The following is a 27,748-nucleotide window of genomic DNA, read 5'->3' on the forward strand; positions in this document are numbered from 1 at the left end:
CTCTATGTGGGAGAGCGTTGTAGCTCGATGAGGTCCTAGTCTGCTGTCTGTTCTGTGTCGAAGCTGTAGTGTCTTGGGGTCGATTAGAACTGCATACGCCGAGTGCTACATTCTTGACTGTGGAAATTGTAGTGTTGTCTATTCTCATATCGCTTGCATATATTCGGTGACTACACCTCAGCTTCCTCCACAAGGATAGGAGGAGGGAAGAACTGTTACCTGTAATTAGGGAAGAGATTACAGCTTCTGCAATTAGTGCTTATTCGTTACGCCATTAAGCTAATGAGAAGTTGGAGTGAGTATATTGTTTGTACTCGCTACAATAACTTACCAGTATTTACAGTATGAAGCATAGTGGGTGTGGAGTACTTCCACCTCTTCACAGTTGAAGATTATTAAGAATTAAGATCGTTCTTGCATATTGCAGACTCATATTTAAGTATTGACATGGGCGGTTCAAATAATGAACAACAAATTCCGTTTTCTTTAAGATATGTTTTGATTTTTCAAGATTGATGTCAAAAGTTCAGGTTCCATTCGATTTCTCAGTTTAGTTTTCACAGACGTATTCTCGAAAATACCCGTTCAACCAGCGCATTACTGATTGGTAAGCTGTATATTTTCAACGCAAACTCAGCGAGGTCATTCAGTATGGGATCGCCAGCAGTGTTCTTGACAGTTATTGCCTTGGTCCAAAATGACGATCCAGATGTTGGAATTTGGCCCTCACAAATGTTGGACCAGTCAATGGTTAACAGTAGGCGTCACTGACTTTCAACTTCACTAAGCTTAGATTAGTCAGCTAGTAACAATGGAAGTTCTAAAAATGGTGGCCGTGTGTGGCTAAGACAGATTTGTAATTTTTTTGAAAGTTTCAGCATTACTTTGAATATGAGAAAGAAGCTATTTACAAGCCTTCACTACAAAATTATGGCATCTTTCTTGAATATTTTGAAACTTTTCCTGGGTTATAAAATTGTTTTGTCTGTTAATTGCCAGTGTTGAAAATTCGTAACCAAATTCAACTTTCTCCAGGGGGCAGATATATGGAATTGTAGTTCAAATTAACATCAAGTTTTCCATGATCAGGAAGCACGATTCTTCTGTACATGCCAAGAGTGAAGTTTTCTAAGACAGTGTGAAGGCTACACTGATGTGCTTCATCATTTTGATAAAGTAAATTCGTCCTTTCAAAATCATTTAGGATTGGTTTGAGAAATGTGAAATAAAGCATACTGGTTGGATCAGAGTACATTGAAAATAGTTGTCTTGCAACATATTTATCACAAGAGGAAGAAGCGATTTGGTAATGAGTCATTAAAGAATCCCATTGATCTAACAGCCGCTTTACACTACCGCTCCTTGCCAACCATCGTGTTCCTGACAAAGCTATTAACTGTAAGGGATCTATCAAATCATTTATCAATCTGTAAATTTCTAAATAACTTTCTCTCCTTAATGAAGACCTGTGGAACCAGCTGTAGCTTTTGGGATGAAGTATTAATGACAATTAAGGTTGGGAAATCTTTCGTCCCTGGGGTAGGATTACCTTGCTTTGCGGTTACTTTGTCTTTCGAAGGTTCCTAGGATCAACGTCCCCAGGGGGCCGGTCTCTGACCAAGTCTCCAGCGGTAATTTATTGTATTACAATAATCAGGCTGTTGGGCACGGCTGTGATTTGTACACATCACATTATAAAAGAACAAATAATCATCATTGAGTTTCATAACATTAATAGCCCAACTTGTTTTTAAATTAGCCCAAAACGTCGCAAGTAATGAAATTAAAAATTTGGGAGCGCGAGGCTCTCAAAAGTAGCCTAACTCGCTATGTGTAGCCCAATCTGGCACCCTTGTGAAGAGCGGGGTGGGTGGCGTCATACCCCGCGGCGTGTGGTAGGTGCTGGTGTTGTCGAGATTCACCACGTTGCTAGGACCAGCGAGGTGGTGGTGGATGCATACCCCTCTCCTGGTCAAGGTTCTGATCGTAGGAACCTTTATCAGGAGGTTTTTCCGATGTGCGACTGTGAATATATATAGTATGGTGTACAGTGTACGTCTGTGAATATGTAGGATGTTGACAGTGTCTGCTTTCCTTGTTGTTGTTTTTTGTAAACGCTTGGCTTGCTTGGCTGTGTAACGACCCACGTGTTGGGTGGGTCTCTTCCTTTTGTATAATGTTTGTTGTTTTGAATTGTCGAATAAACATACCTATTTATCAATCGCGTATCTGGGATTTGACAGCCCTGCTGACTGAAAGTGCCGTTTTCCGTTCTTCGGGCTTCCCATTAGATCTCTGGATATGGTGGATTGTTCCAAGATGGTTTTTGTGCATATTTAATGTTGGGACTTGATCAATTTGATTTTTTATGTATGTAATTGTAATATTTGTATTTTTACAAATAAAATAAAAATCACATCTCCTTATGTTGTGATAAGGCCTCATCTTTGAACGGTAAGGCTAGTGGCTGGAGAAGGCTGACTGAAGTTCACCACAGCCAAGGCTCAGCTGCAAACTGTTGCCGGGCCGCCACCTGCTGTGGACAATGACCTCCAGATAATTTTAGTCTGTGTCGTTCCGGGAAGTGTCGACGGTCATTGACCCGAGGTGCTGCCACATGTGCATCGACGGCGCATGTGGCAGCACTAATAGGCAGTAGACATGCAATTTCATGTCTTCTTGTATAACTAAGTTTGTTAAAAGGTGAAGTGTGTGTGAAATGACTGAGTTAAATTTATTTAAAGATTTATGATGGGTACTTCACTCAGGTCAGATCAAGTCAATTGGTTGTCGATCACAGCAACATCTAGACAGTTTCCCCTCGCCGTTCTTGCTTCCGGGTGCGTGAATCTGGCCCCTGAGAGAATGGGTCTATATTAAAATATTGAGAACATATACATTAAACTAAAATCATATTTGTTAATGAAACAAATAAGGTAAATATGGTGTGTTTTGAAGTCGGCTTCAATAGTCTTCTAGTTATGATGATTCTGTTTTTATCTGACAAAGTAACGCATCAAAGATGAATACGACATACATTTTGATAACGAATCTGAATAATGTTAAATTAAAGCTCCTTATCAATCGTCACATAATCAATTCTGATTCGCAACTAAAGAAATCTCACTGTAAATTGGAGATATTTATTTTCACAATTTCATGTTTTCTGTTTATATCCTGTTTATGACATTAGTTCACAAATAACTCATCAGTGAGCATTTTTAAGTAGAGTTAAAATGAGAGAACTGACTGGAATAGCTTTTCTATTTTGACAAAACAGGGCATAAATACAGTAATGAAAAAGAAAAGGCACCGGAGCACCACAACAAGACAAGCTACAGCACATGAACATAGAAACACATATAGCAACAAACAAAACCGTACAGAATAAGAGCAGATAGAGAAACACCAGAACACAGGGAACCGGGCACAGACGTGCACCTGGGGCCGCGAAACCCACCTGTAAGCACAGCTTATACACCCACCACCACACCGCTCCACAGAAATATATATACACAGCACTTAACACACACAACCGACCTCCACAAAGGGAAGACAGTCTCACCTACTAACACAGATAAATACCAGGCACACACGCAGCACAGTATATATGTACAGGTAAAATAGTGCAAACAGCGCAAACTACGCAGCCCAAAAACATTGTTACAACAAAAAATTATAATTTTGGGCAGACAGAGTAATCAAAACAACACCCATTGTCACATGACACACGCACAACAACAGTACAGCAACAGCCCATACCACAACACATCGAACCCAAAACACAAAAACCAACACACTCAAACAAAGCGAATAAAACAAAACATGCGCAAGGGTAGTCATCCCATGAAATGCTATTTCCCCCACGCCTGCCTTTCGGAATGAAACTCCTGGAGGCGAACCGCAATAGTAGGCTGCTCAGACTCTATCTTCATGGGAACCTTCTTCACGGTACGTGTCCGCCCTCACGGGGTCTCACTGCACGAAGATCTTCTTCACGGTGTCCTTCTTCAACACAGGACCAAATTCCGCCCGTCACCACTAACCACACCAGGGGCAACAATCCCCCACCCCGGGGACCCGGGAACCGAGGGCTCGGGGTGGGGGAGGGGGGGGGGGGGTGGGGGGGGAAGGGAGATACAGCAACAGGCAAGGAAGCCCCCCCCCCCACACCCAGCACGGGGACGTCCACCACCACCACATCCTTACCAACGACAGGCACCACAGGAGCCCCAGCCACCCCAACAACATCACCCTCAAAGGACACCAAACTCTCATATATTCCTCCACGTCCACCTATACGACACCCATAGGGAGTGGCGATGCGGGAGACCTTGTACGTTTTAGGTCAGGTGGCATGTCATATGAACTGAAACCCTCCAGTTGCAAACGAGAAAGACGGACATCCACCGATGAGATGGCAGCCAGAGCCGCCCAACCAGAGGAGCGGGCAACCACCACGAGGGCAACTGCCCCAGTGTCGCGCACCCCATCAGCCGCAGAGACCACCGGAGGCACTGGAGCAACCACCACATCAGGCTGTACGTCGTGAACATCCACACGCACATCAGGAACCACACACAGCCCCTTGACTGTGGCACCCTCTGGCGGCCCAACGCACACAGGCAGCAGAGATCCCAGAGCACCAGACAGCACACCGCTATCACACACGGCCGATGACAGTCACCGGTACCACTAGAGGTACCGCATCGGTACCACATCGCCATATGTCCTGCGCAGCCGAAGGAGGAGGAACGTCCACACACGCAGCTTCCACGCAGTGCCACCAGGGTGGTCTGCAGAAACCACTGACAAAATCGGCACAGTAACCACAGTAGGGCTCCCCACAGCAGACAGACCCCCATCCATAAGCCTCTTCGGTAGAGCACCCATGTCCGCACCATATGTACAGAAGCCTCCAGGACCTCCAGAGGAACACAGCCCAACATCTGTGCCAAGTAAGTCCACTACGGGCTCATCATAGCCCGTGCTACTTTGAACGTTTTGTTCCGAGTAGCTGAATCTGAAACAACAACATCCAGAGGGGTAAAATCCTCCGTCCAAAAGAGATTCCCTCTCTCCACAACTCCAGTACGACAAACCGCAGCCAGGTGGCCCGACAAGCCGCACCTAAAACAAGTGTGAGGTTGACCAGCATAAAAACACTGGATGGAGAACCCCATTAGCACCAGAGGACGGGATATCAGCCTTAAGTTGCATAGTAAGATTCCTCGTCTCATTCAGCACGCCCTTCAGCCGCCTAGAGGAAATCACATTCAGTCGGAGGCGCAAGACACGTCATGATTTGCCAAAAAACGACGCAACAGGTCATCCGGAAATTCAAAAGTCGCACCATGCACACTCACATAAGTCAGTGAAACACTGCGATCCGAAACTGCCTGTCCCAGCATCCCCAGATAACATAAAGGTGCGTCCGTCGTAACGTAAAGGTGCACCGGTCATAACGCCTGACAAAATCTGTGAAGACAGTTATGGAGTGAAATTTCACCACCACCTAGTGGCTAGAGATGATCATGACACCACCCACGTTGGCCACTGCAACATGCATGACATCTAACAACGCCACATCCAGTGCCGGATAAACCACCAGACCGGAGAACTCCAACCCCGCCGATAACGTCCTCCTCACAGGGGGCAAGGGCAACCCCATCGTGCAGGCCCACACCACGGTCGCGGGGGCCCCGCAGCGTCACCACCAACAACCGTTCACAACACTCGGTGGGTAGAGACTGCCGGAGCAAGGCCGAAACAACCTCACCCTCTGGCGAGCGAATGGCGAATCTCACTGGAATATCTTGGTCGCCACGTGGCTCCTCTTACCATTTAACGAGCGTTAAATTTGAAGTGGTTTTGCCTATACCACTTCCTAACCGTTCGAACCCAGGCAAACCCCTCGAACTACACACCGATGGTCATTGGTCCGAGGAAGCGTCAATATTACTGTAGTTTTAATTTCAATAGAACAACATAATGTTGATGTTGTGGTAGCATCAATATTGCGATGTATTAAGTGTGAGGACAGTTGGGCAGACTACTGTTAAGGCAACAAGATGAAAACTAATACGTGTGAGAAACATCCATAGTAAAAAAAAATACCAATAATAATTATTATTATTATTATAGTATTAATTATAGACTAAAAGGATAATGTATCGGTTGTCTTTTAACTTGTTTTCCTGAAAACTAAGTCATAATTTATTTTCTTTCAGTATCTTTGGACTACTCACACTCCAAGTGTGACCAACCAGCTTTCGAGACGAGTATAGTTATGTGACCCTCTTTTGACCTCATGTAGACTACATTAGCAGAACAATGACGTGTAGAACAATAACCCAGCTTGTTAGAAAAGAAAATACGCCTTCACTTCAATCCCAATTATCCCATCAACTCTATATTAACCCAGTGTGTGAGGCTTACGTGCATTAATTGGCTGTAATCAACAGCCAATTAATGCACAACTATATTCTACCCACTTCAAGACTCCGTACCAATATAGAAGCATCAAGAGGAAGTATGGGCCAATAGGCCCTTTGCAGTTACTTCCATTCTTCCCTCTCACTTATCCAATTTATACCCATTGCACCGTGTTCTGTCTTGAGTTGGTCAAAAGTTTGTTCACCTCATCCAAAACTGTTGCAACATATCACCTCACCCAAATGCGAGTATATAAGACAAGCTGTTTAGCGTTAGAATAAGTGAAACTCTGTTAAGTGTTTTCAGGTTACAGTTGTGTGTGTGTAAACTAAAGTCTTTGAAAATGTAATACGTTATTACGAAACGCGTTCAAGCGTCGCGTTAGACTAGAAATAAAAAATGAATTTTGGAGAATTGATTTTTCAATTACCATCGACAGTAAAAAGAAACATAAGAAATATTGAGAAAATTCGTGTTAGAATTATTAATCTTACTTTTTCGGTCATATTTAACAACATATATACATATGGTATATATATAGATTAGGTATATGTTTAGGCTATTTCAGTTTGATGTGGCCTTCATTATTTCAATAGTACATAACGTGGACTTTTTTTTTATTCGGGGGGGGGGGGGGGGGGGGGGGGAGGTGTTACAACAGTTTATATTTTATACATCAAATCCATAATAGCTGTTGATACTGTTATTTTTGTTGGACGGACAGCCAGCCGTTGACAACTTGTCTCCATGCTGCTTTGTTTCACGTGAACAACAGCGGCGGGGTTTCCCGAGGCTGGATGCCAACGACTCCTCTGACTTTTGGCAATCGACTGTTGAATGCGCCGTTATTGCGCCGCCAGAAAAATCTTCCCTCGTGTTTACATGTGTGTGATGCTTATAGCAAGCCATCGGTATAAGTAGTATCGGATAATAGACTGGTAAAGTAGTTTTGAAAGATTTGAGGTTGGAATGTGATATGATCTTGTGGTCGTTTCCCTCACACTCGGGGTTCACTCTATTTCAACCTTGGTCTTACGCTGTTCTTCTTTTTCAGGTGTGACAGTAGCGCGGATCGGCGAAACAAGGCTGAGTGCCAGAACCTGATCCATTAATCTGGCACCCTATTGATATTACGCTAAAACCTGTGTCTCCAGCGTCAGTTCTGGCGTATACATTTCTGTGGATTGGTTCATTTGCAACTCAAGGAGCAGCAGCACTCTTGAAGTGACAACGTTTTCTTCAACACCTGCCTTAGTCAACATCTTCCAGATGCTCCATCGCTAGTTTGACCGAGGCTGGTGTTGACAAGCCTGGTGTTGCCAAGGCTGGTGTTGCCAAGGCTTGTGTTGCCAAATCTGGTGTTGCCAAGGCTGGTGTTAACAAGGCTAGTGTTGCCAAGGCTGGTGTTGCCAAGGCCAAGATGCAGTACGACAACTTCGACAGCCTTCTCAAGACCTTAGGAGTGGGACGGTGGACAATCTTCATGTTTGGTTCATATTTCCTATGTGAGTATAACCTATGCGGTGTTGCAAAGTTATTCCTGTCTAATATTTGTGGCATTTATGCCATGTGTTCTATATTCTGCATTTGTGGAATGCAATCCACATCTTGATCTTGAAGCAATCCACATAAAAATAGAACAACCTACTATGAATACCCAAATTACGGAACGCTTTACTCTACCCACCATGAGAGTAAGGACAAGACCGGAACACAACGATGCCAACTTAGAAGACACTGCTCAACATAATAGGCCTATTACACCCGATTAATCATTGAATGTGCTTCGTCCCCTATTTATCTTTATTCTACTAGTTTTTTCACCTGACCCAGTACTGGTATAAATCTAACGCAATTTGTATTTTCTTCTTGTATATATATATATATATATATATATATATATATATATATATATATATATATATATATATATATATATATATATATATATATATATATATATATATACAGAGAGAGAGAGAGAGAGAGAGAGAGAGAGAGAGAGAGAGAGAGAGAGAGAGAGAGAGAGAGAGAGAGAGAGAGAGAGAGAGAGAGAGAGAGACTCCATCTGAAGATGTATTAATATAGGAAAGTACTTAAGGAAACTCTTGTTTCAATTTTCCTCCGTGGTCTGACACTCACAATTTTAATCACGTGTTTATTTTTCGTGATTTACACATATATATATATATATATATATAGAGAGAGAGTAGGATACATAGTGTTACCGACTTGGCTCCTTTTGATAAATTCTTATATATAGGTGTCTAATTACCTCTCTCAAATATTTCCTTACAATAAAAAGTTAAAATTACTAGCATACTAGCCAAATAGGATGACGTAACCGTTTGATTTCTCGACGTGTGTGCAGGAAGTCTCTACATAAAACCTGCAAATTCCTACATTTCGTCAAGGTCTGGGTAACGTACCATGTGTGTGTGTTGCAGGGGCGGCCTTTCTGCCGTACTTCTCCCTGGGAGGAGCCTTCTACAACCCCATGGTGGACCACTGGTGCCGCGTCCCCCAGCTCGCAAACTCCACCTGGACCCTCCAGCAGCGCCTCAACTATTCCATTCCCTGGTATGTTATCTAACGCCGGACCGAAGTAAGGTTTCCTATTTTCGGGGAAAGGCGCTTGTTAGGTTTTTCGAGGTCTTCATATAGGCCAACGACTGACCATTTACTAGGATGCAACACTCAAGTCTTCATCTTTGGTTACATTAGAAATTTATAGAATGCTAATTATTATCTATATTTTTTGAGCTTTCGTCCACAGTTGAGCATCAACAATCATTTGTGACATAACATTCACCTATAATTAATTTATTATAATGATAATTATTCATATTTACTCCCGTTATTCACTACCGGGAAGTGACGGAGGAGGATTCATTTCACGACAGGAAGTGATTTAGTCATTTGAATATGTAAAACTGTTAACAACATAATCGCATTAATAAATGTTAGAAAATACAGTCCTAGGACGGGTTGCAATATCACCGAGTTCATGTTTGTTTCCATTTACCTCAAGGGGGGTCCCTGGCTCATGGGGTACTACGCTATTTACATTCAAGCTCACGAGAAACTGCGGTGTTTACTGCGGCGTTTTTAAAGACAACAAAAAATTAAATTACAATTGTGGTTGATTAGAGTTGAGACTGTAGATAAGAATCATTGAGGATGACGGTGGTGGCAACTCACAGGGAGGACGCCGGGGGCCACCTGGAGAGGTCCAAGTGCAGGATGTTAGTGAGGGACTACGACGCCGTGGAGGGGCTGGCCTGGAGCCCTGAGTTCACCACCACCCCAGAGGAGGCAAGATCCTTCCCGACCCAACCCTGTGACCACTGGGAGTATGACACCTCTACCTTCTCTACCACAGTCACCATGCAGGTGAGGCCAAGTGTTCCTGCATATACCACAATTTTTTTTGACATGTAATCATCAACCAGTACATGAAATGAAGTGGAAAGGACGACGCTTCAGTTCGTTCTGGACTGAACTCATATTATGAAATATGAAAGTACTTAAAGAAATTCTTGTCTTAATCCTTCCTTCGTGGTCTGACTATATATATATATATATATATATATATATATATATATATATATATATATATATATATATATATATATATATATATATATATATATATATATATATATATATATATATATATATATATATGTCGTACCTAATAGCCAGAACGCACTTCTCAGCCTACTATTCAAGGCCCGATTTGCCTAATAAGCCAAGTTTTCATGAATTAATGTTTTTTCGTCTACCTAACCTACCTAACCTAACCTAACCTAGCTTTTTTTGGCTACCTAACCTAACCTTACCTATAAATATAGGTTAGGTTAGGTTAGGTAGGGTTGGTTAGGTTCGGTCATATATCTACGTTAATTTTAACTCCAATAAATAAAAATTTACCTCATACATAGAGAAAAGGGTTGCTTTATCATTTCATAAGAAAAAAATTATAGTAAATATATTAATTCAGGAAAACTTGGCTTATTAGGCAAATCGGGCCTTGAATAGTAGGCTGAGAAGTAAGTTCTAGCTACTAGGTACGACATATATATATATATATATATATATATATATATATATATATATATATATATATATATATATATATATATGTCGTACCTAGTAGCCAGAACTCACTTCTCAGCCTACTATGCAAGGCCCGATTTGCCTAATAAGCCAAGTTTTCATGAATTAATGTTTTTTCGTCGACCTAACCTACCTAACCTAACCTAACCTAGCTTTTTTTGGCTACCTAACCTAACCTTACCTATATATATAGGTTAGGTTAGGTTAGGTAGGGTTGGTTAGGTTCGGTCATATATCTACGTTAATTTTAACTCCAATAAAAAAAAATTGACCTCATACATAGTGAAAAGGGTAGCTTTATCATTTCATAAGAAAAAAATTATAGTAAATATATTAATTCAGGAAAACTTGGCTTATTAGGCAAATCGGGCCTTGAATAGTAGGCTGAGAAGTGAGTTCTGGCTACTAGGTACGACATATATATATATATATATATATATGTGTGTGTGTGTATATCACGAAAATAAACACGTGATTAAGAATGTGACAATGTCAGACCACGGAGGAAAATGAAACAGGAATTTCCTTAAGTACTTTCGTATATTAAATACATCTTCAGAAGGAATCTTCCTTCTGAAGATGTATTTAATATACGAAAGTACTTAAGGAAATTCCTGTTTCATTTTCCTCCGTGGTCTGACATTGTCATATATATATATATATATATATATATATATATATATATATATATATATATATATGTATATATATACATATATATATATATATATATATATATATATATATATATATATATATATATATATATATATATATGTATATATATACATATATATATATATATATATATATATATATATATATATATATATATATATATATATATATATATATATATATATATATATATATATATATATATGTCGTACCTAGTAGCCAGAACTCACTTTCCAGCCTACTATGCAAGGCCCGATTTGCCTAATAAGCCAAGTTTTCCTGAATTAATATATTTTCTCTAATTTTTTTCTTATGAAATGATAAAGCTACCCATTTCATTATGTATGAGGTCAATTGTTTTTTATTGGAGTTAAAATTAACGTAGATATATGACCGAACCTAACCAACCCTACCTAACCTAACCTAACCTATCTTTATAGGTTAGGTTAGGTTAGGTAGCCGAAAACGTTAGGTTAGGTTAGGTTAGGTAGGTTAGGTAGTCGAAAAACAAATAATTCATGAAAACTTGGCTTATTAGGCAAATCGGGCCTTGCATAGTAGGCTGAGAAGTGAGTTCTGGCTACTAGGTACGACATATATATATATATATATATATATATATATATATATATATATATATATATATATATATATATATATATATATATGTATATATATATATATATATATATATATATATATATATATATATGTCGTACCTAGTAGCCAGAACTCACTTCTCAGCCTACTATTCAAGGCCCGATTTGCCTAATAAGCCAAGTTTTCCTGAATTAATATATTTACTATAATTTTTTTCTTATGACATGATAAAGCAACCCTTTTCTCTATGTATGAGGTCAATTTTTTTTATTGGAGTTAAAAGTAACGTAGATATATGACCGAACCTAACCAACCCTACCTAACCTAACCTAACCTATATTTATAGGTAAGGTTAGGTTAGGTAGCCAAAAAAAGCTAGGTTAGGTTAGATTAGGTTGGTTAGGTAGACGAAAAAAACATTAATTCATGAAAACTTGGCTTATTAGGCAAATCGGGCCTTGAATAGTAGGCTGAGAAGTGCGTTCTGGCTATTAGGTACGACATATATATATATATATATATATATATATATATATATATATATATATATATATATATATATATATATATATATATATATATATTATTAAATATGACCGAAAAAGTAAGATTAATAATTCTAACACGAATTTTCTCGATCTTTCGTACATTTCTTTTCACTGTTATATACATATTTATAACTATTTTTCAGTTATACATATTTATACATATTTTTCACTGTTATAACATATATATATATACATATACATATTTGGCGACACACCATAGTTATTATTCGTACATTATTGGTCACAATTAGTGGCTTTTGTTATTAAATATAAGTTTATAGCACCCGTGCTTCCATCTATACACTAGACTCCCACCAACATAACTATGTTACCTACAATCAATCAAACTACTTCATGCACGCAGCCAGCACGTCTTTCAAAACTTTAATTGTTGAGAATAATTATGGTCCTGTTTTGCTTTCCAAAGTGGCCAGTTAAGACGATGGCTCCAAATCTCGAGGCTCCTGGAGAATGTTTAATGATGCAGCCGAAATATTCACAAAGTATAACAAAGTATTCACAAAGTATAACAAAGTATTCACAAAGTATAACAAAGTATAACAAAGTATTCACAAAGTATTCACAAAGTATAACAAAGTATTCACAAAGTATTCACAAAGTATAACAAAGTATTCACAAAGTATAACAAAGTATTCACAAAGTATAACAAAGTATTCACAAAGTATTCACAAAGTATAACAAAGTATTCACAAAGTATTCACAAAGTATAACAAAGTATTCACAAAGTATAACAAAGTATTCACAAAGTATAACAAAGTATTCACAAAGTATTCACAAAGTATAACAAAGTATTCACAAAGTATTCACAAAGTATAACAAAGTATTCACAAAGCATAACAAAGTATTCACAAAGTATAACAAAGTATTCACAAAGTATAACAAAGTATTCACAAAGTATAACAAAGTATTCACAAAGTATAACAAAGTATTCACAAAGTATTCACAAAGTATTCACAAAGTATAACAAAGTATTCACAAAGTATTCACAAAGTATTCACAAAGTATAACAAAGTATTCACAAAGTATAACAAAGTATTCACAAAGTATAACAAAGTATTCACAAAGTATAACAAAGTATTCACAAAGTATAACAAAGTATTCACAAAGTATTCACAAAGTATTCACAAAGTAAAACAAAGTATTCACAAAGTATTCACAAAGTATAACAAAGTATTCACAAAGTATAACAAAGTATTCACAAAGTATTCACAAAGTATAACAAAGTATTCACAAAGTATTCACAAAGTATAACAAAGTATTCACAAAGTATTCACAAAGTATAACAAAGTATAACAAAGTATTCACAAAGTATTCACAAAGTATTCACAAAGTATAACAAAGTATAACAAAGTATTCACAAAGTATAACAAAGTATTCACAAAGTATAACAAAGTATTCACAAAGTATTCACAAAGTATAACAAAGTATTCACAAAGTATTCACAAAGTATAACAAAGTATTCACAAAGTATTCACAAAGTATAACAAAGTATAACAAAGTATTCACAAAGTATTCACAAAGTATTCACAAAGTATAACAAAGTATAACAAAGTATTCACAAAGTATAACAAAGTATAACAAAGTATTCACAAAGTATTCACAAAGTATTCACAAAGTATAACAAAGTATAACAAAGTATTCACAAAGTATTCACAAAGTATAACAAAGTATAACAAAGTATAACAAAGTATTCACAAAGTATTCACAAAGTATTCACAAAGTATAACAAAGTATAACAAAGTATTCACAAAGTATAACAAAGTATAACAAAGTATTCACAAAGTATTCACAAAGTATTCACAAAGTATAACAAAGTATAACAAAGTATTCACAAAGTATAACAAAGTATAACAAAGTATTCACAAAGTATTCACAAAGTATTCACAAAGTATTCACAAAGTATTCACAAAGTATAACAAAGTATAACAAAGTATTCACAAAGTATTCACAAAGTATAACAAAGTATTCACAAAGTATTCACAAAGTATAACAAAGTATTCACAAAGTATTCACAAGGCAAAAAAATATTCAAAAAGTACAGCAAAGCTTGACCACAACTTTTGATCTTTGTTGTTCCCTTCTACCCCTTGCCACTTCGGGGGGGTGGGGGGGGGGTTAAGGTTTATATATAGCTTCAGGACACCCGCTCCCCCCAACCACTGGGCATGGGGTGACGTGACTACACCTTAAGTACACATATTTCCCTAACAACACAAACTAAAATATATAATAGATGGTTAGTTGGCATATTACACTCACAGATCACACTCACAGGAGTTAAATAATAATAATAATAATGGTTAACACAATGGGAAAATCTATTGTATTTGTTTTTCTTATATAAAACAGCACACAAAGGGAAGGGTGCACAGTATATTATTAAAAAAAGAACTAACGTTGAAGGCAGAAGAACAAGCCACGAAAGCGGCAGGTATGATATAAGTAAACATTTGCAAAGGGTTGTAACCACGTGACAAAAGGGTCAACCAGTAAGTTGTCCCACCGCGAGGTCTCGTCAGCCCGTCATTCTGAGGCTTCCCAGCGTCAAGAAACTGTCGTAATAAAGTGCCCTTAATCGTAACCAACCAGAGGACCCAAAACAGAAAACGGGACAGTATGCCAGTTTCGCGATCCGCTACCATACGCGACACAGTGAATTACATTGTAGTACGACAATTTTTGGCCTTAGGTAGAGTATGCGTCAAAATGCGACGTTCTATTAGGAGTACGAGTTGCTCACGTTATGACTTCAGTCATTGCTCCAATACGCGCCCCATGCTGCTTCATGGTGATAACACACTGTCCTTATATTAATATACTCAGTGAGGCGAATATTTGTTATAAGGAAGTATAAGGAAAGTGCTCATAATTAATTGGTTTTAATAATGTTACTTGTCTGTTTGTCAGTGGGACTTGGTGTGTGAGAAGGCCAGTCTCAGTCCATTCTTCCAGAGCTTCTACTTCTTCGGTACTGCTGTTGGGGAACCTCTCATTGGCTTCCTCGCTGACAGGTAAGGAAAGAGAGAGAGAGAGAGAGAGAGAGAGAGAGAGAGAGAGAGAGAGAGAGAGAGAGAGAGAGAGAGAGAGAGAGAGAGAGAGAGAGAGAGAGAGAGAGAGAGGGAGAGAGGGAGAGAGAGAGAGAGAGAGAGAGAGAGAGAGAGAGAGAGAGAGAGAGAGAGAGAGAGAGAGAGAGAGAGAGAGAGAGAGAGAGAGAGAGGAGAGAGAGGAGAGAGAGAGAGAGAGAGAGAGAGAGAGAGAGAGAGAGAGAGAGAGAGAGAGAGAGGAGAGAGAGAGAGAGAGAGAGAGAGAGAGAGAGAGAGAGAGAGAGAGAGAGAGAGAGAGAGAGAGAGAGAGAGAGAGAGAGAGAGAGAGAGAGAGAGAGAGAGAGAGAGAGAGAGAGAGAGAGAAGAGAGGGAGAAGTTAACAGGTGACTGGGTTGACTTGACACGCAAGGGGCATAGAGGCCCTGGCGGACCGGGTTCGAATTCTTCACAGGTTAAGAATGTTCTGATGCATGTTGGCTTGGGGACCATTCAAGCTTGACGCATATATATAAACATGTCGTACCTAGTAGCCAGAACGCACTTCTCGGCCTAATATGCAAAGTCCGATTTGTATATATATATATCTCACGTTTGTATCCATGCAATATACATAATATTTTGTTGATAAGCAATGCGTGTGTGGACAGGTATGGCAGGCGTCGAGTGGTGACGGTGTCGACGGTGTTGTTCGCCCTGACGGCCACCGGGTCGGCCCTGGTGCCCCTCTACTCCCTGGTGCTGGCCGGCCGCTTTGTTCTCGGCGTCATCCACACCATCATCGGCCCCGCGTATATACAAGGTCCGTCCCCGCCTCTGTCTCTTGCTCTACAACCAGGATCTTATTTGTTACCTCTGGGGTTTATTGCGTATTTACTCCCTTTTTTGAGATTTACCATATAACAAGCTATAAATGCACTTATATTGGAAGCTGTGAACTGATGTGCACATGTTCTACAACCAGTGAACATTTGCACATGTTCTACAACCAGTGAACATTTGCACATGTTCTACAACCAGTGAACATTTGCACATGTTCTACAACCAGTGAACATTTGCACATGTTCTACAACCAGTGAACATTTGCACATGTTCTACAACCAGTGAACATTTGCACATGTTCTACAACCAGTGAACATTTGCACATGTTCTACAACCAGTGAACATTTGCACATGTTCTACAACCAGTGAACATTTGCACATGTTCTACAACCAGTGAACATTTGCACATGTTCTACAACCAGTGAACATTTGCACATGTTCTACAACCAGTGAACATTTGCACATGCTCTACAACCAGTGAACATTTGCACATGTTCTACAACCAGTGAACATTTGCACATGTTCTACAACCAGTGAACATTTGCACATGTTCTACAACCAGTGAACATTTGCACATGTTCTACAACCAGTGAACTTATTTTCAATGATGCAGTATTTCTATACCATAACTAAAAGCCATCACACATGCTATAGAAATTGCTACGAACTGCAGTAAAGGAGCATTTTACGGCATTTTTAGCAATTTATTTTTTTTATAATTTAATTTTTTACAATTTAAATACGAGCCACAAATGTGACATCACTACAATGAGACGTATGCAGTGACGCTTAAGCTAGAGGACGTATAGTGTACACAATGTAAGCGAAATGGTGCACTCGAATGTGGTGTATAATGTTAGTATTTAGAGGCATTGTGAATGACAGTAGATTAAACTGTGTAAAACTTTAGGAATGCAGATCTGTAGAGGTGTAAAGCTCTAGATGTTATATGAAGAGCTACATAATTGTAAAGCTGTAGATGTGAAGAACTGTAGATGTACAGATGTGTAGAGCAATACATGTACAGATGTGTTGAGCTTTTGAGATGTTGAGCTGTTGAGCTTTAGAGATGTAAAGTTGTAGAGCTTTACAGATGTAGAGTTGTTGAGCTATAGAGCTTTATAGGTGTTGATCAGTATCGGAGTAAAATTATATTGTTGTTGCGTTACAGAAGCGTAGAGTTTTACAGATTTAGAGCTTTAGGTGCATAGATGAGTAGAGCTGAGCAAAATGTCCCCAGTTTTACATAAATAACGATTATTCTTGTTTTCACAAGATTTATTTTTTATCTTACAACTGACGCATCTTGTAGTAAGATGAGGGAGAACTTGAAATGACGTTGACTGTGTCTACAGGTCTGGAGGCGTGCCCAGCCAAGCTCCGCACCATCTTCGGGCTCCTCTCCACCGCTCCCTTCGCTGTCACCGGCATGCTCTTCGGCGCCTGGGCCTACCTAGTGCGGGACTGGCGGACGCTGCAGCTCATATGCACTCTTCCTGTTGCTCTTCTGCTTCTCTTCCTACCGTGAGTTACCACCAGGTTCTTGTCTACTATTCCTGCAACTCTTGTCCTTCTCTTCATTCCGTGAGTAACCACCAGCAATCAGGGTGCCACAGTTCAGCCATGATTCAGTCTGGCTTGGTAAGCGCTCGAGGTTCATAGTCTTAAGGGTCCGGGTTCGATCCCCGGCGGAAGGCGGAAACAAATAGGCAGAGTTTATTTTACCCAGATGCCCCTGTTACCTAGCTGTAAATAGGTACCTGAGAGTTAGACAGCTGCCACGGGCAGCTTCCTGGGTATGAGTGTGTGTGTGAAAATTAGGATTAAGGACTTGCTCGAAACGCTATGCGTGTTACTGGCTGTTCAAGAATGTAAGAACTCTTGTATATATAAATAAATAAATAAATAAATAAAAACTGAAAGAAGAAGTCGTGGAAGCTAACCCCATCCACAAATTTAAGGACAGATTCGACAAAGAATTTCAACGTCAGAATAGTTAGATTATATTAGTAGGCAGGGTACAAAGAGATATACCTCGCTTCCTTGTATAGTCACTGTTAGGTAAGCACCAGACTCTTAGGCTAGGTGGTGTTGTTGTTTTGATGATTTAGGCACCATGACGGCACCTGTGCTGGATGTGATCCAGCGTTCCTGTATATGATAAAATGCAAAGCCTTGAGGCTATATACAAGTCGCCTGTCCGTGGAAAACTACTGTTCTTTGCAGCAGATAAACAGACTGTTAGGCAGATGTCAGGTGAGCCCCTGGAGTTACCCACGGAAGTGAGCGCCGGATTCCACACCATACAGAAAACCAACAGGAAGACCCTAGACGATTAAGACGTCCTGTGAACTCTGAGTAGTTGTGATACAAGAGGCGAGGCTTAAGAATTTTGACCCGCCAGTGTTATCATGGTGCAAGCAGAAAGGCTTCACAACTTTGACCAGGCTAGGCTACCGTAATGCAAGAGGCCAGATATCAGAAACCCTGACTCGGAAGGGTTAGAAATGAATTTTCTTGTGCATTCTTATAAATACCTAGAATTTATTATAATGTGTTAGGAGTTAAATAGCTAATGCAATTCTGCAGTTTTATCTTGCCCTTCCGAGGCCCCACTTACATTGTGCTCCTCAGCTCTGGGTGTCATACTTTACAATTATCATAAATTTTCCAGAAAGCGTAAAGAATGATGACATAGTTACTTTTGTTAATTAGAAACCTCCAATATAACTTTGAACCAGAAGTTGATATTGCCCTTAGACTTGCACTTGAAGTTGTCATGCTGCTTTGGTTTTGTGTATTGTGAGTTGTTATTGTGAGTTTGAGTTGAGTGAGTTATTGTGAGTTTGGTATAACAAAGTGAACGCTGCTCTGTTTCTAGTCTGCTCAGCCATCTTGTGGAAAGGTTGAAACCTTTCCATTCTTTCCCAGACAAATTTGATATCCAATCATTCAAGTAGCGTCTATTGAGGTTTAGATTGATTTCGAAGTGATTTGTTTTCAATGAGTTAGTAATATCTGACTTTACACTAACCTATTCTCAAAAAATAAAATTCTCGACTGATCATTAGGCTTCCGGTAATACAGCAGGGCTGCTTCTACCCGGCTTAATATTTTACCACTGACGTTGTTTATTATGGTACATAGTTGAATGTTCTGAATGTAATACCTGCCATGAAATATATAATATACATATATAATATATATATGGTGCAGCTCATAACATATTTCTTGGTAGACATGGTAGAAGCAGTTATGTATATAACTAGTATTAATGAGTGACGCCATAATGTATTAATGAGTGACGTCATTTCCATGTGTGTATATGTGTCTAACTTGTGACACCTGGCCAGGTTCATGGACGAGTCACCCAGGTGGCTGATGATGCAGGAGCGTCACGAGGAAGCTGCCAAGATCCTCCATAAAGCAGCCCGCTGGCACGGTGTCCAGTTTCCTCCCCGTCACGAACTCCAGAAACTACTAGCAAAATTCCGGCTGGAGGTAACTGCTTTACTAGATGTTGGAGAATAGTGTATGTGTGTATATTTACTATTATTTTTACTGCATTTACTGCAGAATCGAGCTATTAGATCTTAGACCTCGCCTTTCTAACCAAAGTATTTTTCCTTTATTATATTTACTACATGTATGTCTCTCTAACACAAACACACACACACACACACACACACACACACACACACACACACACACACACACACACACACACACACACACACACACACACACACACACACACACACACTCACAGAGGAAGCAGCCCATAGCAGCTGTCTAACTCCCAGGTGCCTATTTACTGCTAGATGAACAGGGGCGTCAGGGTGAAGGACACTTAGCCCATTTGTTTCCGCCGTCGCCGGGAATCGAACCCGGGCCATTAGGACTACGACCCCAGGGCGCTATCCACTCAGCCGTGAGGCCCCTGTGTGTGTGTGTGTGTGTGTGTGTGTGTGTACTCACCTAGTTGTGCTTGCAGGGATTGAGCTCTGGCTCTTTGGTCCCGCCTCTCAACTGTCAATCAACTGGTGTACAGATTCCTGAGCCTACTGGGCTCTTTCATATCTACATTTGAAACTGTGTACGGAGTCAGCCTCCAACACATCATTACTTATTGCATTCTATTTGTTAACTACTTTGACACTGAAAAAATCCTTTCTAATGTCTCTGTGGCTCATCTGGGTACTCAGTTTCCACCTGTGTCCCCTTGTTCGTGTTCCACTTGTACTAAAGTGTTTGTCTTTGTCCACCCTGTCAATTTCCCTGAGAATTTTGTAGGTGGTTATCATGCCTCCCCTTACTCTTTGAAGGGGAGTGTGTGTGTACTCATCTATTTGTGCCTGCAGGATCGAGCGTTGACTCTTGGATCTTGCAGGCGTGTGTGTGTGCGTGTGTGTGTGTGTGTGTGTGTGTGTGTGTGTGTGTGTGTGTGTGTGTGTGTGTGTGTGTGTGTGTGTGTGTGTGTGTGTGTGTGTGTGTGTGTGTCTGCGTGCGTGCGTGTGTATTTATTCAATTTCTTATTGAAGAAGATCTCTCTTAATCAATTTGGTGGGATTTTTGTCACCAAATTTACTGTAAAAGCATTTTTAATATAAATATAAATGAATCTGCTTCAATGCAAATTACGAAGCCAAGCAACATAAATATTAGTAATACCTTAAACAATTTGGATTAATTTTTAGTTTATCAATTAAAACGATCTTAATAAAATGATTAGTAGACAGCAATCCGATTAGGGACAGACCTTACAGAAACTCCCCTGTATTGGTCATTAGACCTTCTGCAGTTTCCTCTTATTACACTACCAGTATTACAAAGATTTTTTCACCTCAAATAGTCAACTATTTCCTCACGATATATTCAAGTATTGTGTTTCATTTATAATACTTTCGAAGATGTGTTGATGAACATGAACGTACTCAAGTAATTGTTAAATTTTTCTTTGGTGGTTATACCTTGTCACATTATTCATTACTTGCTAATTTCTTCATGATTTACACAGACACACACAATGACTTTGACTTAGTATATATATATATATATATATATATATATATATATATATATATATATATATATATATATATATGTGTGTATATCACGAAAATAAACACGTGATTAAGAATGTGACAATGTCAGACCACGGAGGAAAAATGAAACAGGAAATTTCCTTAAGTACTTTCGTATATTAAATACATCTTCAGAAGGTGGTCTGACATTGTCATATATATATATATATATATATATATATATATATATATATATATGACAGTGTCAGACCACGGAAGAAAATTGAAACAGGAATTTCCTTAAGTACTTTCGTATATTAATACATCTTCCGAAGGAGTGGAATTAATATACGAAAGTACTTAAGGAAATTCCTGTTTCAATTTTCCTCCGTGGTCTGACACTGTCACATTTTTAATCACGTGTTTATTTTTCGTGATTTACACACTAATACACACACACACACACACACATACATATATATATATATATATATATATATATATATATATATATATATATATATATATATATATATATATATATATATATATATATATATATATATATATATATATGTCGTACCTAATAGCCAGAACGCACTTCTCAGCCTACTATTCAAGGCCCGATTTGCCTAATAAGCCAAGTTTTCATAAATTAATGTTTTTTCGTCTACCTAACCTACCTAACCTAACCTAACCTAGCTTTTTTTGGCTACCTAACCTAACCTTACCTATAAATATAGGTTAGGTTAGGTTAGGTAGGGTTGGTTAGGTTCGGTCATATATCTACGTTAATTTTAACTCCAATAAAAAAAAATTGACCTCATACATAGAGAAAAGGGTTGCTTTATCATTTCATAAGAAAAAAATTATAGTAAATATATTAATTCAGGAAAACTTGGCTTATTAGGCAAATCGGGCCTTGAATAGTAGGCTGAGAAGTGAGTTCTGGCTACTAGGTACGACATATATATATATATATATATATATATATATATATATATATATATATATATATATATATATATATATATATATATATATATATATATTGGCTTATTAGGCAAATCGGGCCTTGAATAGTAGGCTGAGAAGTGAGTTCTGGCTACTAGGTACGACATATATATATATATATATATATATATATATATATATATATATATATATATATATATATATATATATATATATATATATATATATATATATATATATATATATGTCGTACCTAGTAGCCAGAACGCACTTCTCAGCCTACTATGCAAGGCCCGATTTGCCTAATAAGCCAAGTTTTCATGAATTAATTGTTTTTCGACTACCTAACCTAACCTAACCTAACTTTTTCGGCTACCTAACCTATAAAGATAGGTTAGGTTGGTTAGGTTCGGTCATATATCTACGTTAATTTTAACTCAAATAAAAAAAAATTGACCTCATACATAATGAAATGGGTAGCTTTATCATTTCATAGGAAAAAAATTAGAGAAAATATATTTATTCAGGAAAACTTGGCTTATTAGGCAAATCGGGCCTTGCATAGTAGGCTGAGAAGTGCGTTCTGGCTACTAGGTACGACATATATATATATATATATATATATATATATATATATATATATATATATATATATATATATATATATATATATATATATATATATATGCGTTCTGGCTACTAGGTACGACATATATATATATATATATATATATATATATATATATATATATATATATATATATATATATATATATATATATATATATATATATATATATATATATATATATATGTCGTACCTAGTAGCCAGAACTCACTTTTCAGCCTACAATGCAAGGCCCAATTTGCCTAATAAGCCAAGTTTTCATGAATTATTATATTTTCTCTAATTTTTTTCTTATGCAATGATAAAGCAACCTATTTCATTATGTAAGAGGTCAATTTTTTTTTATTGGAGTTAAAATTAACGTAGATATATGACCGAACCTAACCAAGCCTACCTAACCTAACCTAACCTATCTTTATAGGTTAGGTTAGGTTAGGTAGCCGAAAAAGTTAGGTTAGGTTAGGTTAGGTAGGTTAGGTAGTCGAAAAGCAATTAATTCATGAAAACTTGGCTCATTAGGCAAATCGGGCCTTGCATAGTAGGCTCAGAAGTGAGTTCTGGCTACTAGGTACGACATATATATATATATATATATATATATATATATATATCTGGTGCAGTAGTCATGGTATCGGTGCTGTTGATGTGGAGGCCCCTGGCGGCCTTGGTTTCAATCCTCTGAAGAGATCATACTTATAATGATTGAGGACCATTCAAGCTTTGCTCGTATATATATATGAGCTAAGCTGCAATTACATATGCTGTCTAAAAGACAAGAATGGGCTGGAATATAGTTATAGTAAACTCAGAAAAATTATAACGTTAACACCAAGAATAACACAGTCGGTGACAAATGATTGTTTAGTCAATACAAGAACCATTATAAATTTGAAAATAATAACATTACTCGTGTTCATGAAGGTAAATTGATTAAATCACAAACACATAACAGTAGAGTTATATAAGATACAATATATCTCATCAGGTATTAATAAGAATAAACATCAACAGAACGCAGACCGCGGTGAACGGAGCGGGAATCAGACCGTAACTGTGAGTGCGAGGAGCCGCTTGGCCGCCTGGTGGCAGAACCTGACGGTGCTCGTCAGGACCCCAACCCTCCGTAGGATCACCCTTGTGCTCTTCGGCTGCTGGTTCTGCACAGGAGTCACTTACTGGGGCATTAGTCTCTCTGGTACGACTTTTAGGTGAGTCAGTGTCAGTGTCTGGTACGACGTAAGGTGAGTCACTGTCAGTGACTCACTGGTACGTCGTACAGTAGGTGAGTTACGACTCACCTACGTACGACGTAGGTGAGTCAGTCTTCATGTTAATAACAAAATTTTTACGTGTTAACTTCCATTTGAGAATCATGGCACGGAAAAGTTACATAACAAAGGAGGACAGTAAGATACAACTGGATTAAAATAAATCCTCTTTAAAAACAGAGTTAGGGTGTTTAGATAGTATGGAAGGGAATGATATTGTGAGGGTGAGAGGCAGGTGCACTTACTTTATTACCAGATAACGGAAAAGCTTGGTAACCTTTGCGATGGTGTTACTATTGTAGAGATGACAGGTGCAACAAAGAGTTCTAGGAGAATCAAATAAGTGATTAAGAAGCGAGAATGGAAGTGGGTGAAAAAAATCAGAAAGTTATTGTTTGATGACCACGAATCATGGCAAAGATTGCATAATACGCTGTCCTACCTGAGAGTGGCGGATAGCCTACTGAATATAACCTGCTATTATATCGAGTCCAATCCCTCGAACGAGTGACGCAACACTGTCTTCTCTCTCTCGTCGCCAGCACCGACCCCTTCCTGTACATGGTCCTAAGTTCCTTGATGGAGATCCCAGGCTACAGCGGCTTCACCCCGGTGGTGGCTCGCTTCGGGAGGCGGTTCGTGCTCTCCTTCAACTTCGCCGTGTGCTCCGCCGCCATCCTCACCATCCTCGCCACGCCCTCAAGTATGTTATCGTGTCCAGCCAATATTGTCTAGTTCTTGCTTAGTGAATTGAATGAAAACTCACAAAAACGTTGTTAGTAATTTATAATATATTTAAATTTTCATTACCTCTGTAAATATTTAGTTTTCATATTTTTTGAATTTTCACTTAATTATTTCCACAAAATTAACTCTTAAATCTTACTTGGAGCCGTGAGTGTCTGGCCACATGTAAATATGAAACAGGAAGGTATTCAAACCCGACACCATCTGGTCACCATTTGGTCCGGGAGACATCTCCCGTCACGCAGGGTGCAGTCGCACCTCCACAGATCTCCAGTATCATCTATTGATACTGGTGATGGCTCAAAAGGGCCACCACTTACGAGCTATTCATGCCTGTGCCACCTTTTGGGTGGCTTCATCTTCATCTTAACACATTCACAAGGGAGGCATCTCCCGTCATGCAGGGTGCATTCGCACCTCCACAGATCTCCAGTATCAGCTCTTGATACTGGTAATGGCTTAAAATGGCCACCACTTACGGGCTATTTATGCCCGTGCCACCTTTTGGGTTGCTTCATCTTCATCTTAACACATTCATAAGGGAGACATCTCCCGTCATGCAGGGTGCATTCCCACCTCCACAGATCTCCAGTATCAGCTCTTGATACTGGTAATGGCTTAAAAGGGCCACCACTTACGGGCTATTTATGCCCGTGCCACCTTTTGGGTGGCTTAATCTTCATCAATCAATCAATCAAACCCCAGTATAATGTTGCAGGCTACACTTGGATGATATTCTCCCTGGCGCTGGTGGGCAAGCTCTTCATCACAGGCAGCTACGGTCTCCTCTACCTGGTCTCCTCCGAGCTCTTCCCCACTTGTGTCCGTTCTAGGGGGCTTAATGTCTCCTCTCTGATGGCTCGCATCGGCTCCATCGTCTCTCCTTTCGTCATCAAGGTCTTGGTGAGTATTTCTCTTCTACTTAATAATAATTATACAAAATAATTAACCTTTATTTACTCATGGTAGTTCTTGTATCATTGTTAAACATGTTTGGTTTATATCAATCCGTTTCAGTTCGATATTTATAGAATCACTGAAATTCTAGTTCACAGTAGTTTTTGTGAGGCGGTCTTTCGTAAGGCTGTATTAAGCTATTGTGCTCAGCATTTTTGATAAGTCTGAAGCTGTTACGGCTCCCAGAAGGGTATCCCAGAAGGGTATAGAAGGGAAGGGTTATTCTTAATCTAAAAGTGTAACGCGTCAATTATTCAGCAGTGGCATTAATAACATGGTTATAATATTTAAAAAAATGTCACTATTCCAGGCCCTCTCGTACTGGTGGGCTCCGTCGGTGTTGTTCGGCGTCTGTGCAGGAGTAGGCTGCCTCTTCGCCCTCCTGCTGCCAGAGTCCAATAAGAAGCCTATGCCAGATACCGTGGAGCAGCTGGAGCTCCTCTACGGCAGTAGATCAATCTCCTCAAACAGCATCGAGAAGGGTGTTGGGACCTCACTGATCTCAGAGGAGAGTGTGTCTTCAGATGTCGCTGACGTATGAAGAAAAGCAGTTTTAGATTATAAAGTGATAATCCAGCGTCTTTCATAAAGTGCATGGGTGTTGTATACATTATCAGAAAACTTGTGTAACTTCTCCGAGGAAGTTAGGATAACAAGGCAGCTGGTGTACAAGGTCAAGCGATGTGTTAGAATTTCTTGCCTTACAAAATGCCTTTTACTCCGCTATAGTTGCGCATCGAAAGTATTATTTATACAAATAGTGTAAAGAAAGTTAGGATGAATTATACACAGGAAATTACTTGCCCAGACTATTTCACGATTACGTAATTTATTTGCTATTTAACGTGCTTAATCGTTACGCCTACAATAAGGGTACGTACTCCCCGTAAGGGTCCGTGCAGTTCTCCACTCACAATCGGGCATCCCGGGTTCGATCCCCGGACACGACAGAAATGGTTGGACACGCTTCTTTTAACCTAGCAGTACACAGGTACACGGAAGTTAGGCAACTGTTGTGGGGTTGATCCTGGGAAAGGTCATTGTTTCGACCTAGGGGGGGGGGGGGGGGGACCTCGATGCAAGCCTAAAGCGTGTGTGTATATGTGTATATATATATGTATATATATATATATATATATATATATATATATATATATATATATATATATATATATATATATATATATATATATATATATTAACAAATATGTTTATGAACGTGTTCACAAGCGAACAGTTTTGAGAAATAAGCAAATTCTGATTATTAAAATAGTCAGATGACATATTCAACGTTGATTCATTTAGAATTCTATCCATAAATTAGTTCTTACCAAAACTTCACAATACAAGAAAAGCAATGTAATTCTCTGAGCTAGATTTGTTTAAGTTATACTTATTTTTAAGGGTATCAATGACAGTCTAGAATACTGTATACACACTAACGTTGGAAAGATGAGCATCTGAAAAAGATTTTAAACTTTGGAAATTCTGGCTGGTCTAGTGATAAGACTTTCAACATTATTATAGCTGGTCTAGTGATAAGACTTTCAACATTATTATGGCTGGTCTAGTGATAAGACTTTCAACATTATTCTGGCTGGTCTAGTGATAAGACTTGCAACATTATTCTGGGTGGTCTAGTGATAAGACTTTCAACATTATTATGGCTGGTCTAATTATAAGACTTGCAACATTATTATGGCTGGTCTAGTGATAAGACTTGCAACATTATTATGGCTGGTCTAGTGATAAGACTTGCAACATTATTCTGGCTGGTCTAGTGATAAGACTTGTATCATTATTATGGCTGGTCTAGTGATAAGACTTGCAACATTATTCTGGCTGGTCTAGTGATAAGACTTGCAACATTATTATGGCTGGTCTA

At 38.8% G+C, this 27,748-nt stretch overlaps 1 protein-coding gene across 2 annotated transcripts in view; it reads left to right on the plus strand.

The window, feature by feature from the left end:
• Positions 1-26,921, plus strand: part of LOC123751326 (organic cation transporter protein) — a 40,350-nt gene extending 13,429 nt beyond the window's left edge. For both annotated transcript variants that reach the window (XM_069325295.1, XM_069325294.1), the window contains exons 2-12: positions 7,490-7,940; positions 8,883-9,015; positions 9,639-9,828; positions 15,309-15,412; positions 16,093-16,244; positions 17,620-17,788; positions 19,618-19,765; positions 23,903-24,099; positions 24,702-24,862; positions 25,625-25,809; positions 26,174-26,921. In XM_069325295.1, coding sequence (XP_069181396.1) covers positions 7,856-7,940; positions 8,883-9,015; positions 9,639-9,828; positions 15,309-15,412; positions 16,093-16,244; positions 17,620-17,788; positions 19,618-19,765; positions 23,903-24,099; positions 24,702-24,862; positions 25,625-25,809; positions 26,174-26,404 — 1,755 coding nt within the window. In that variant the 5' untranslated portion in view covers positions 7,490-7,855 and the 3' untranslated portion in view covers positions 26,405-26,921. The remainder of the gene's footprint in view (positions 1-7,489; positions 7,941-8,882; positions 9,016-9,638; positions 9,829-15,308; positions 15,413-16,092; positions 16,245-17,619; positions 17,789-19,617; positions 19,766-23,902; positions 24,100-24,701; positions 24,863-25,624; positions 25,810-26,173) is intronic.
• Positions 26,922-27,748: the final 827 nt, after the last annotated feature.

The sequence above is a fragment of the Procambarus clarkii genome, chromosome 16, assembly GCF_040958095.1.
Source record: "Procambarus clarkii isolate CNS0578487 chromosome 16, FALCON_Pclarkii_2.0, whole genome shotgun sequence".
Lineage (NCBI taxonomy): Eukaryota > Metazoa > Arthropoda > Malacostraca > Decapoda > Cambaridae > Procambarus > Procambarus clarkii.